Source organism: Nyctereutes procyonoides, unplaced genomic scaffold (assembly GCF_905146905.1).
Source record: "Nyctereutes procyonoides isolate TBG_1078 unplaced genomic scaffold, NYPRO_anot_genome, whole genome shotgun sequence".
Taxonomy (NCBI): domain Eukaryota; kingdom Metazoa; phylum Chordata; class Mammalia; order Carnivora; family Canidae; genus Nyctereutes; species Nyctereutes procyonoides.
The window spans coordinates 43387476-43400907 of NW_026575142.1; the positions used below are offsets into that span (position 1 = coordinate 43387476).

At 47.0% G+C, this 13432-nt stretch overlaps 1 protein-coding gene across 1 annotated transcript in view; it reads right to left on the bottom strand.

Annotated features, from left to right (window-relative positions):
* PLEKHG4B (pleckstrin homology and RhoGEF domain containing G4B) overlaps nt 1–11820 on the bottom strand; it is an 80508-nt gene extending 68688 nt beyond the window's left edge. Inside the window, exon 1 of the mRNA XM_055308057.1 lies at nt 11562–11820. Within this exon, the coding sequence (XP_055164032.1) occupies nt 11562–11603 (42 nt within the window). The 5' untranslated portion in view covers nt 11604–11820. The remainder of the gene's footprint in view (nt 1–11561) is intronic.
* Nucleotides 11821–13432: the final 1612 nt, after the last annotated feature.

Sequence of the window (13432 nt, forward strand, 5' to 3'; positions counted from 1 at the left end):
ACTGTGAAATGAGTCAAACAAGTCACTCACAAGAGCATGGTGAGTTCCCTGTTGTCTGAGTCCAGCCGCTTTGCCAGCCTTTGTCTGACCTCCCCCACCTTTTACCACGCAGGTCCAGCAGAGAAACAACTACTATTCTTGAGGGAGGGCTGAGACTAGTTTTCTGAGTTGTACACCTGACAGCAGCCTTCACCTGTGTCACCGACGACACATGTCCTCTATACTTTCAGATACATCCCACCACAGATAACAGAGGAGAGGCGCAAACCGGGTAGGTGGGAGTGATAGGCTGTGCACCTGCACCACTAGGTGAAAGACGCTACCCTAACATCTCTCTGGAGCATCCTGTGAGAGGGCTCAGCCTCAGCTGTGACCAGAGTCAGGAATCAGCCTGAGTGAGGCACAGACATGCTAGAAAAGTCCCCCTCAGACGTCAGTGTTTCTCAGGCTGAAGGTGGCTTGAAGCTCGCTAGTGCCCAGATCTTCATCTCATTTTAGCCATTAAGGTGAGAGGGCTCCAATGTGGTGTTAATGGAAAACCACACATACACTTTTAAGTGACAAAGGATTCCTGTACTTTTCCTAAAGGACTTTGTGATTTAGACAATCTTAGACTGAGTGGGACAGGGGCTGATGGCCGACAGTGCTTTAGATTGTTTGGGAATAGGTGCTGGGTCTAGGTGGAAGCACCTTTGTCTCTCCCAGAAGAGGCTGGGGTGAAGCCTTCAAGTTTGCAGAAGTTCCGGCTAGGAAGGCTCCAAGGGACATCTGATGAGGCTGTGCTGGAATGCAGGAAGGCAGATACATGCGGCAGTTTCATTAAGCACAATTTAAGGTATTTTGGGGAAAAATGCAAACTCTGTGTACATCATGAAAACAACAAAATGTTATTCTAATGAGAAACTCATGACAAATGTGCTTGGAGTGCTAAATCATGCTTTTCACAGTCGCCCTGCCTCAGAAAGTCACGGCTGAGCTGGTTGTATGCAACGTGAACAGGTCCCTGAGGTTCAAACGTGGGCTCAAGAGAGCATCAGAGGAAGGCACACTGGACGGGACAGTTGTGGATCTTGGGTCTAAGGATGAGGCTGGAGCCTGGAGCCCAACCACACCTAGAATGGGTCCAGTGGGTGGCTTACTGACTCTCGGGAATCCAGAATGGAGGGAGATCTTGGAGCACAAAGGACAAACACAGGACAGAGGGAAAGAGGCAGAGGTGCGCTCCGGGAAAACACTGACAAGAGGCATGACTGTTGGCAGTGGCCTGGCTCAGTGCACAGGAGCCTGGAGCTGGCAAAGCCCTCACCAAGGGGCCAGTGCATGAGGACAGGTTGTATCCATGCCTGCTCTGTAGGCACCAGTAGGTTCCACACGACAGTGCTAGCGGCTCACTGGGGGCTGTGTAGTCTGCATGTCTGCACAGTCTGGCTTGGAAGTAAGTACTCAGTGGGACTTACAGCACCCCACCCCCACCCCCAGTCTACGAGCATCCTCCATCCACAGCAGGAACCTACCCCTGTTGTTTAGACCACTGTCTCTAGGAGGCAGTGACACCTAAATCAGACTGGTGACCCCATCCGGGGCTTCCCAGACAATGGGAGTTTTCACCTGTGGTCCTGGCATTACCTCTCTTTTCTCCCTCAAAGTGTTCCAATTTGGACAATAAGTGATATGGCCAGCCATTGGTCCTAATGAATCAATCCTTTGTTTCTCCTGTCTCCTCCCTCCTTGTCTGCGCTCTTTCTTATTAGAAGCTGCTCACAGAGGCATCCACTGTTCTCTACACACTAAACACCAAAGTGCATTCACTGAATACCTACTGTGCGCTAAGCACCATGAAAGATATGAAGATTAATGTCATGGGTTCACAGCCTAGTAGGGGCTGTTAGACAAGAAAACGGTAATGGTTGGTGGGGGGAATAATATTACAGGAGGGGAAAAGAGCACCTTTTGTATGCTTAATTATACATCCAACAATGACAACATGAGGGACACTGACACATGGGTTCTAGTGTCAGGCACTACTGAAACGTTTTATATGAACTAACCTCACACAGACCTTCTCCTATTGACTATTTTTCTCTAGTCAGCTAGTTAGTTACATTTTGAAGTCTTAAAAATTAGATTTAAATTTCTGCCGATTTCCTACCAATTTTGTATTTTTACCTTAAATACAAACTTTTTTCTTAAAAAGGTCATTTCTAATTGTAAAAGTTACAGTCTTAAGATTCTTAAGTTACATTTTTAAAAGTTACATTCTTGTACAATATAATGACATTTAAAAGCAAAGTTATAGGGCAGCCCAGGTGGCTCAGCAGTTTAGTGCTGCCTTCGGCCCAGGGCCTGATCCTGGAGACCCAGGATCGAGTCCCACGTCAGATTCTCTGCATGGAGCCTGCTTCTCCCTCTGCCTGTGTCTCTGCCTCTCTCTCTCTGTGTTTCTCATGAATGAATGAATGAATGAATGAATGAATAAATAAATCTTTTAAAAAGATAAATAAAAGCAGAGTTATAAAACTCATTCCAAATCCTCAAAACAAATACTAGAAAACTAAATTTAACAGCATTATTTAAAGGATTATTCACCATGACCAAGTGGAATTTATCCCAGGAATGCAACAGTTAATCAGTGTAAAACATGACATTAATAGAGCAAAGGAAAAAGCCCATGATCATCTCAAATAATACAGAAAATGCATATGACAACATCCAATATCCTTTCATGATCAAAGCATCTAGAAAACTAGGAATAGAGAAGACTTTTCTCAACATGATAAATGGCACTTATAAAAATCTACAGCTAACTTCATACTTAATGGTGAAAGACTAAAAGCTTTTCCTTTAAGCTCAAAATCAAGGCGAGGCTGCCCCCTTTCTCCACTGCTATACAATTCTGCCCTAGAAGTTCTAGCCAGAGCAGTGAGTCAAGAAAAAGAAATTAAAGGAATGCAAATTAGAAATAAAGAAGTAAAAAGATCTCTATTTGTCAATGACATGATCTTATATGTAGCAAATCCAGAAAAAGCTACCTAGAGCTAATAGATGAGTTCAGCAAAATTGCAGGGTACAAGAGTAACAGGCAAAATCAGTTGTGTTTCTATGTATTAGTAATGAACAATCCAAAAAGGAAATTAATAATTCTATTATATAACAGCATCCGGAAGGAATAAATACCTAAGATTCATTCTTTTTATTATTTATTTTTCATCATGAAAAGTCTTTTTTTTTTTTTTAATGAAAAGTCTTTAATCCCTATTCTCTACCTCCTCCATCTCCCCATGCACTCCCCATCCACTTCCTCTCTGGCAGCCATCAATTTGTTGATGGTTTGTCTTGCTCTCTTTTTTTTTTCCCTTTGCTCATTTGTTGTTTCTTAAGTTCCATATATGAGTGAAATCACATGGTCTTTGTGTTTCTCTGACTGATTTATTTTGCCTAGTGTTATTCTCTCTAGCTCCTTCCATTGCATTGCTCATTCCAAGGCTCCTTGTCATTGCAAATGGCAAGATTTCATTTTCTTCTATGGTTGAATAATATTCCATTGTATATATATATATATATATATATATGTCACCTCTACTTTATCCATTCCTCAAATGATGGACATTTGGGCTGCTTCCATAGTTTGGTTATTGTAAATGATACTGCAATAAACAGAGCGGTGCTTGTCTCCCTTTGAATTAACATTCTCACTTTGGTGGGTAAATATCCAGTATTGCAATTACTGGATTGTAGGGTAGTTGTATTTTTAGTTTTTTGAGGAACCTCCATAGTGTTTTTCAGAGTAGCTGCACCAGTTTGCACTCCCACCATCAATGCATGAAGGCTCCCCTTTCTCACATCCTTGCCAACACTTGTTTCTTATGTTATTGATCTCAGTCCTCCTGGCAAGTGTGAGGTAGGATCTCATTGTGGTTCTGGTCTGCATTTCTCTGATGATGAATGATGTTGAGCATCTTTTCACGTGTCTGTTGGCCATCTGGATATCTTCTTTGCAGACACGTCTGTTCGAGTCTTCTGCCCATTGTAATCAGATTATTTGTTTTTTGGGTGTTGAGCTGTATAACTTCCTTATGTATTTTGAGTACTAGCCCTTTGTTGCATATGACATTTCCAAGTATCTTCTCCCATTCTGCAGGTTACCTTTCAGTTTTGCTGATTGTTTCCTTTGCTGCACAGAAACTTCTTATTTTGATGGAGTCCCAATAGTTTATTTTTGGTTTTATTTCCCTTGCCTCAGCAGACACATCTAGAAACAGGTTGTTATGGTAGATGTCAGAGAAATTATAGCCTGTGCTCTTTTCTAGAATTTTTATGGTTTCAGGTCTCACATCTAGGTCTCTCATCCATTCTGAGTTTATTTTTGTGTATGGTATAAGAAAGTGGTCCAGTTTCATTCTTTTGCATGTTGCTCTCCAGTTTTCTCAACACCAGTTGTTGAAGAGATGGTCTTTTTCCCATTGGATATTCATTCCTTCTTTGTTGAAGATTAATTGACCATATTATTGTGGGCTTATTTCTGGGTTTTCTGTTCCATTCCACTGACCTATGTATCCATTTTTACGCCAGTACCATAGTTTTAATTACTACTACTTTGTAATATAACTTGAAATCTAGAATTATGATTTCCCTGAATTTTTTTTTTCAACATTGCTTTGGCTACTTAGTTCTTTGTGGTTCCATTCAAATTTTAGGATTGTTTATTCTAATTCTGTGAAAAATGCTGTTGGTATTCTGATAAGGATTGCATTAAATCTATAGATCGCTTTGGGTAGTACAGACATTTTACAATATTTATTCTTCCAATCCATGAGCAAAGGATGTCTTTCCATTTCTTTGTGTCACCTTCAATTTCTTTCATCAGTGTTTGATAGTTTTCAGAATACAGGTCTTTCACCTCTTTGGTTAAGTGAATTCCTAGGTATTTTATTTTTGGTGCAATTGCAAATGGGATTATTTTCTTAATTTCACCTTTTTTAAAGATTTTTTTTTTAATTTATGAGACAGAGAGAGAGAGAGAGCAGCAGCAGAGACAGGCAGAGGGAGAAGCAGGCTCCATGCAGGGAGCCTGATGCAGGACTCAATCCCAGGACTCTAGGATCATGACCTGAGCTGAAGGCAGAATGCTCAACCGCTGAACCACCCTTTCTGCTGCTTCATTATTAGTGTATAAAAGTGCAACACATTTCTATACATTGATTTTGTATCCTGCGACCTTACTGAATTCATTTATCAGTAATAGTCATTTTTTGGTGGAGTCTTTATGGTTACTATATATAGTATCAGGTCTTCTGCAAATAATGAGAGTTTTACATAGTCCTTACCAGTTTGGATGCCTTTTATTTCTTTATGTTCTCTGACTGCTGTGGCTAGAACTTCAAGAACTATGTTGAATAACAGTGGTGAGTGTTACCTAGGATACATATAACAAAGGAAATGAAAGACGAACACTGAAAACTACAAAACACTGCTGGGAGAAATTACAGACACCTAAATAAATGAAAAAACATCTTAGGTTTACAGTTTGGAAAACTTAACATTAAGATGTCAATATTATTCTAAAGTAATCTACAAACTCAATGCAAGCTCTCTCAAAATTGCAATGGCTTTTTTTTTCCAGAAATGGAAAAGACAATCCTCAAATTCATATGGAATTGCGATGGGCCCTGAACAGCCAAAACAATCCTGAATGAAAAGAACAAAATTGGAGGACTCAAAGTTCCTGATTTCAAAACCCACTACAAAGCTACAGTAGTCAAAGCAGTGTGATTCTGTCATAAAGACAGATACACAGACCAACAAGAAAGGATTAAAGATCCAGAAATAAACCTAAACAACTACAGTCAATTGGCTTTCAACTCAGGTTCCAAGGCTATTCAATAAAGAAAAATAATTTCTTCAACAATGGTGCTGGAAAAAGTGGATATCCCTATACAAAAAATAAAATTGGCTCCCTGTCTCACACCATACACAAAAATTAACTAAATTGGATCAACGAACTGAATAATATAATAAAGAACTAATATAATAAAACTCTTAGAAGAAAACATAAAGGGAAATCTTCATGATCTTGCAGATGGCAATGGTTTCTCAGATATGATAGCAAAAGCATGAACAACAAAAGAAAAAATATATAAATTGAACTTCATTAAAAATAAAAATCTTGTGCATCAAAGGACACTATCAAGAAAGTAAAAGGACAACCAACAGATGGAACAAAAACAGTTTGGTGGTTTTTCAAAAAGTTAAACATAGATTTACCACATGAACATGAAATTCTTCCCCTAGGTATGTACTCAAAGAAATGAAAATATTGTACACATTAAAACTTGTAAACACATGCTCACAGCAGCACTATTTGCAAAAGCCAAAAGACAGAAACAGTATAAACGTCCATCAACAGATAAATGGAAACACAAATTGTGCTATATCCATACAATGGAATAATATTCGGCCTTAAAAAGGAAGAAATTTCTGACATATGCTACAACACGGATAAAGTCTTGAGGACTTTATGTTAAGTTAAATAAGCCAATCACAAAAGGACAAATACTACACAATTCTAACTATATGAGGTCCTTAGCACAGTCACAACCATGAGGACAGAATGTAAAATGTTGGCAGCGAGGGGCTGGGGGTTAGGGGAAGAATAGGAGTCACTGTTTAATAGTGACAGAGTTTCAGAGTCACAGGACAGAAGGGTTTGTGATGATGTTTGGTTTGTATGTATAAAGTGTATGTTATATATATTTCAATACAACAAGGAAGTCACACACAGTATGGTTCCATTTATGCGGAATATTCAGAGTCCGTAAATCCATTGAGACAGAGGGCAGACTAGTGGTTCCAGGGGCTGGCAGAGAGTGGAATGGGGAGGAACTGTTACATGAATGTGGGGCTTTATTTCAGGGTAAAAGAGATGTTTTGGAACTAGGCAGAGGTAGTGGCTGCATAACCCTGGGAATGTATTAAATGCCACTGAAATGTTTGCTTTGAAACCGTTTATTGTAGGGGTGCCTGGGTGGCTCGGTGGTTGAGCATCTGCCTTCGGCTGTGGCCATGATCCTGGGGTCCTGGGATCGAGTCCTGCATCAGGCTCCCCACGGGGAGTCTGCTTCTTATCTACCTTCTCTCTGTGTCTCTCATGAATATATAAATAAAATCTTTTTTAAAAAAAAGAAACTGTTTTAAAAAAAAAGAAAAAAAAGAAACTGTTTATGCTATGTGAATTTCATCGAAAATTACTATTTAAAAAATTAGTTCCAGGGGTGCCTGGGTGGCTCAGTCTAAGTATCTGACTCTTGGTTTTGGTTTGGTCATGGTCTTAGCTTGGGTCATGGTCTCAAGGTTGTGGGATTGAGCCCCACCTCAGGCTCTGTGCCCCACGAGTAGTCTGCTGGAGATTCTCCACTTCTGCTTGTGCTCTCATGCTCTTTCTCGCTCTCTCAAAAAAAGGAATAAATCTTAAAAAAAAAAAAAAAAGTTCCAGAACTTTTCAGAAACTGTGCTAGTATCTGTTTCCCTCATTTGCTACTCTTGCCCTACCCTCCCAGCTCTCCCATGTGGTTTCAGGAGAGGTTATATTCTGACCCCATCGCTGGTCATCAAGATCCTCTGGGTTGGGTCTCTGAAGGTCACAGTCTCTGAACACACAAATATCAGTTTGAGAACTAAATGCTCACTGTTACCTAGTGCGGTGCTCTAGGCTAACTGAATCCCAATGATGTGTTCTTTAGTCTCTCTGAATAATCCATAAGGAAAGCTATGGAACCCTTGAACTCAAGTGGAGTCCATGGCCTATTGATTTGGCACTTCTACAAAAATTTCTTTAAAAAATACCCAATTATATTGTTAAAACAGTATATAATTATAATTGTAATTCCTCTTCCTGGTGGTATCTTTGAGCGCCAAAATACCCTGAAGATAACTTCACTGGATATTTTTCCTTAAGTGATTTGGGGGAAAAAGCAAACAAAACAAAACAAAAAAACCTCAATCCTTTTTATCTCTTACTTGCAGGAAAACCTTTCTCCCTCTCTGTCATAGAATCACAAAGTAATAGCTAACATTTATTGAGCACTTACTATATCCCAGATGCTTCCTTTTAAAAGACTTTTTTATTTGAGGGAAAGAGAGAGAGCATGAGCGAGCACAAGTGCGGGTGAGGGGTGAGGGAGCAACAGAGGGAGAGGGAGAAGCAGGCTTCTTGCTGAGGGGGGAGCCTGACTCAGGGCTGGATCCCAGAACCTGGATCATGACCTGAGTTGAAGGCAGATGCTTCACTGACTGAGCCACCCAGGCGCCCCTAACCAGACACTGTTTTAAGCACATTATTATAGCATTATCATCCCTATTCTGTGGGCTTGTCTGCCCACTCACTCAGTGGGGAAACCAGGATTGGAACTCTGGCTGCAGAGCATGCATCCCCAACCAATGAACCCTCAGCCGTGGTGCCTATGTCTCATCCTAGCAAGAGACAGAGCCAAAAGATCCCAGCGTCCCTCCGCATTCTTCACTCTGCAGGCGAAAGCACCTTATGATTCCCCAACTGGGCAGTGAAGGGATGGGTCATCCTTCTCCAGCCTGTCCTTTCCATTCATTTAAAGTTAATTCAGGCATCTCTTCTGCTCTGTGCACCACTGTCCCCACCCCAAGACACACACACACACACAGAGCACCTTCACTACCTCACACGGGATCTGGTCAAACCTTTCCCTATAACTGTCTTGGACCTGCTTTAACTATATCACATGTAGATGAACAAGGTTTCCCAGATGCAACTGTAATCCAACTGCTCCCATCTGAGGATGTTGTTTTTGTTCTTGAAAGTCATAGGCAGTGGTGTCAGCTTGGATCGGGTGGGAAGCAGTAGACCGGCATCCCACAGGGCAGGCACTGCATCTGTGTGGCCCACAGAAGGTCAGGGCTGGGCAGGGGAATGAAAATGAGTTTTGAAAGAGGGGGAGGGTAACCATCATGTGACAAATATTTGCCGAGTTATGCCATGTACTAAGTTATAAGCACTAGAGAAGACAGGCATTCGGCAAAGATCAAGCACGAGGTGATATTGGCTCAGACTCTCCCATGGAGGCCCTCTCATGGCAAAGCCAAGCAGGAAATGGGTTGCGGGTGTGTGGTTGTAGAGGAGGTCCAGGCAGGATGACCAGAGGAGCTTTCTGAGGATGATGCGTAGCAGGGTTGGGGGTCTCTCGGTTGGGGAGCTGCAGACAGGTGGTATTTCTTTGGGGGAAGTGCACATACTTCCTACCTCAGTGACCTGAACAACTCTGGTGCAGAACTTCAAATTAATTCATGTCCCAGATTGCTGTAGGCATTAGATTTAATCCCTGTTTTCAGGTCGTAGAAAAATAAGATGTCTTAAAGTCATGTAAAAGAAATTTACCACAAAGTATCTTTTGCACGGTATGATTTTCTCAATGTTGGGAAAAATTCTGTAAGGTCAGACACTCGTCTGACAGTATCTGAAAGCTCTCTAAGAATTTCGGCCTAGCTGTGAACTGAGGAGCCTAGAAACACCTGGCAAGGCATTCTAGCTCTCAGTACAGAAGTCTTCAATTTAGGGGCACTGAATGATGAGCCAGGTTACCTTCCAGGAAGCGTCTACACATCCGTCTTTAAAGTGAACCCATATGGTACTCTGCGGTAGGAAGGCCATGTCTTATTCCCATAAATGAACAGGCTGAAGCTCAGAGAGGCTGAACTACAAAGCCAAAGGGCCACAGCTAATAGAGGGTAGATGTGGGTGCACATCAAATTTCCAAGATCCCAGGTCTGTCCCACAGGCTCCACGTCAGGGTCCAGAGCCTCTTTCTCACGCCACAGGCACCTACCATCCACAGCCCTTGTAGGCTGTGGCAGGATGCCTTCTTATCACAGGACTGCAGATTCTCAAGCTGCCTTAGGATCAACACATACAGGACAGGATATGTCACCTCTCCGCCCACGCCTCTGCCCCCCACCCTCTCAGGAGTGTCAGTTGGGCCCTTAGGTCAGACCCACCATCTCCCTGGGCTCACTCTTATCTGCTGGATCAGTGAGCACCTGGGATAGAGGGATGGAGGGACAGAGGGGAGGAGGCTGCCAGAACTGACTGATCCTGAGTAGGGCTTCACTGCTGCAGGGCACAGCTGTGTGGACAGGAAAACCACTGCTTCAGGGCTGCTTCTTGGCTGTGAAATGGGTAACTAGCAGGTTCTGAGGAAGGAGGGAAGTGGTGGCATGTGAACTGGGCTTGAATTATTCTCACCAAAAACGCTGAGATCTGGGAATCTGGGGTTTCCTGTGTTTGGTTGGATGATACAACCAGTGAATACACATCTCAGAGAGCCTCGGGCAAATTCAGGGCCGATTTTATTTCCTTAGACAGACATTTTTGGGATGCTTCACAAGTAATATAGCATTCACTGGAGACCACCCAGGATTGCCACAGACACAAAGGCCCATGGTTCACAAAGGCCATTTCAGACCAGGCCCACATGAATGGCTTAGAATCTGAAGGCTGTCCTGATAATCACAGGTTGGCTGGTATCCAGGGCCAGCCGCCCACTGGAAAGCTCAGGGCTGTCTTCTCCAGGCCCACCTGGCCACCCACTTGTCCCCTAAAGCACAGTGAGGTTAAAATGTAGTGCTGCCTCAGAATCAGAAGTGGGTTTATTACCTCAGTGTCAGCAGACGCCCAGCGCAGCCAACACAGATACCATCCCACCGTGGATGGAAACCTGTTGCTGTACAGGATCTCAGAGTCCGAGTGTATTTTCACTGAGACCAAAGAGTGACATCTCGAGGTCCTTCCGCCTCCAGAGATCCCGGGGCCTCCCAAGCGGGTTCCAGGAAGCCAGACCTCAGTAGGGGCACTCTGAACTCTGCACCTGAAGCGGAGAACCTCCTCCAGGGGCTCACAGCCCTGCCCGGAGCTCAGCTCGGGTTAGGGTGAGCAGCAGAGTCGTAAGCTATTCATTACGCACAGTTTCAACTACATTTAACTTAATTTTTTAATTATAGGTTTTCATTCTTAATTAGACACCTGAAAGTACCAACTGAACTCTTGAAGTTAAAGTGCTGCTGGTAACAGGAGTAGAGCGTAGTTATTACACCCAAAGCTCTGTAATCCAGCTTCGCAGGAGGAAGAGGAGACGGACAACACACTCCTGCATTTCCCACGAAGAGACCCAGAGCCGCGTCTAGCCACCTCCCCCACCCTGAAAGGACGCTGCTGTCCCCCGGGCCCCGTCCGCCCCGACGCCGACCCAGCTCCGACAGAACAGTCAGCCCGGCCGTGCGCTCGCGTCCCAGCCGCCCGAGTGAGCGGCGCCGCCGTTCCTGGGCCGGTCCCCGCGGCCGCGGCGGGTGACGAAGCCGGGGGCGCAGCAGCCCCCCTGCAGGTGCGCTCCCTCACACCCGCCCCTGCACCCCTCGGCCGCGCGAACGCTGACCCGGCTCCCCCGAGCTCCTCCGCCTGAGGCCCAGGGGCGCTAAACTGGTCTTTAAGCGACTCCCCTCCCGCAGCGCCGGCCCTCGGGAGCCCTCCCCGCCGCCCCTACCTTGCCGCCGCCGGAGCCTTTGTGCGCCGCGCTGAGAGCCATGCTGGCGCCGCCTTTGTCCCACCTCGGAGGAAACGTTCCGGTGAAGGACACTGCCCAGCGCCTCCCTCCCGGCGCCCCGCCCGCCCGCCGGAGCCTCCCCCGCGGGGCGGACCCCTGCCCCGGAGAGCGCCCCTCCTCTGCGAGGGACAGACCCCTCCCCGCCGGGGGAGCGCCTCCCCCTGCAGATCCCCTGCCCCGGGGGAGCGCCTCCCCCTGCAGACCCCCTCCCTGCGGGGCGGACCCCCTCCCCCTGCAGGCCCCCTCCCTGCGGGGCGGACCCCCTCCCCCTGCAGACCCCTGCCCCGGGGGAGCCCCTCCCCCTGCAGACCTCCTCCCCGTGGGGCGGACCCCCTCCCCCTGCAGACCCCTGCCCCGGGGGAGCCCCTCCCCCTGCAGACCTCCTCCCCGTGGGGCGGACCCCCTCCCCCTGCAGATCCCCTGCCGGGGGAGCCCCTCCCCCTGCAGACCCCCTCCCTGCGGGCGGACCCCCTCCCCCTGCAGACCTCCTCCCCGTGGGGCGGACCCCCTCCCCCTGCAGACCCCTGCCGGGGGAGCCCCTCCCCCTGCAGACCCCTTCCCTGCGGGGCGGACCCCCTCCCCCTGCAGACCTCCTCCCCGCGGGGCGGACCCCCTCCCCCTGCAGACCCCCTCCCTGCGGGGCGGACCCCCTCCCCCTGCAGACCTCCTCCCCGCGGGGCGGACCCCCTCCCCCTGCAGACCCCCTCCCGGCGGGGCAGACCCCCTCCACCCTCATTGTGGGGCGGACGGGCTGGGAAGACTGCGGGGCGGAGGCGCAGCTCTCACCTCCCGCAGGCGCACCAGCGCGCAGGTGCCCTCACCTGGGCGGTAGTGGGGGCCGGGAGCGCTGGGCTCCTCCCCGCGAGGCAGGGGGGCGTGGTAGTGGGGCGTTTGCTTTTACTTTTGTTCTCAGGAGCCTCCAAGAAGCCTCGGGACCTGGGATTGCATTCTCAGACCAGTGGCTGGGGAGCTGATTCTGATTCCAATTTCTGGACCCTGATTTCTGCTCGGGAAGACCTTCCGATGTTGAGTTCCCCAGTGTAAAGAGACTTGTACCTGATTTACACTGGCGTGAGTGGACTAGCTTTCTCTTCCCGTTCAAGTGAGCATATTGGCTGATGGGATGCCAGGAGAACCTCGCTGGGGGGCGGGGGATGTCTAACAGAGAGACCCGCCCAAGGGTCTCTCACCTTGCACTGTGTCCTGACTAGAAATATGGGCACTTTGCCATACCACCCAGTGCAGATCAAATGTGCTCATTTAGGGATAAAGTTGAGGTGCACAGATAAATAACCAGCTCTGGAACATAAAGTCTCCTGGCCACAGGTCACAGAATGAATCAAGTTGAAGGAGGCTGGGATGGGTTGCCCTCCCTTAACCATCACACTGACTTATTTGAGTTGTTCTGATTGTCCCTTGACTCACTCATCCACTCTGCTTCCTGAAACCTCCAGCCCTGTCTTGGTGCTTGGGCACCTGGGTGTTCTTCAGTCCCTGAAGCCCCCCACCGCCCCCCCCCCGTCCCCCCCTCCCCGCCATCCCTGCCTCCTCCTCCTCTCACTTCCTCTCCCTGCAGGAGTCCTGCCCATGCTGCTGCAGGAATAGGAGCCATTCTTTATAAACCCGCGTGGTCCCAAAGCACCAGGACAGAACTTGGAAATGTTGGCATGCCTCCAGAGCAGGAAGCTTTGTTCCTGGTCAGCTCCTCCAGGATCCAGAGGCTGACCTCAGAAGGGAGTCAGCAGTGTCCTGGATACCTGGTCAGGGTGCAGCCCTGGAATCTCACTCTCATTGGGGAGACTTTGGAGCCT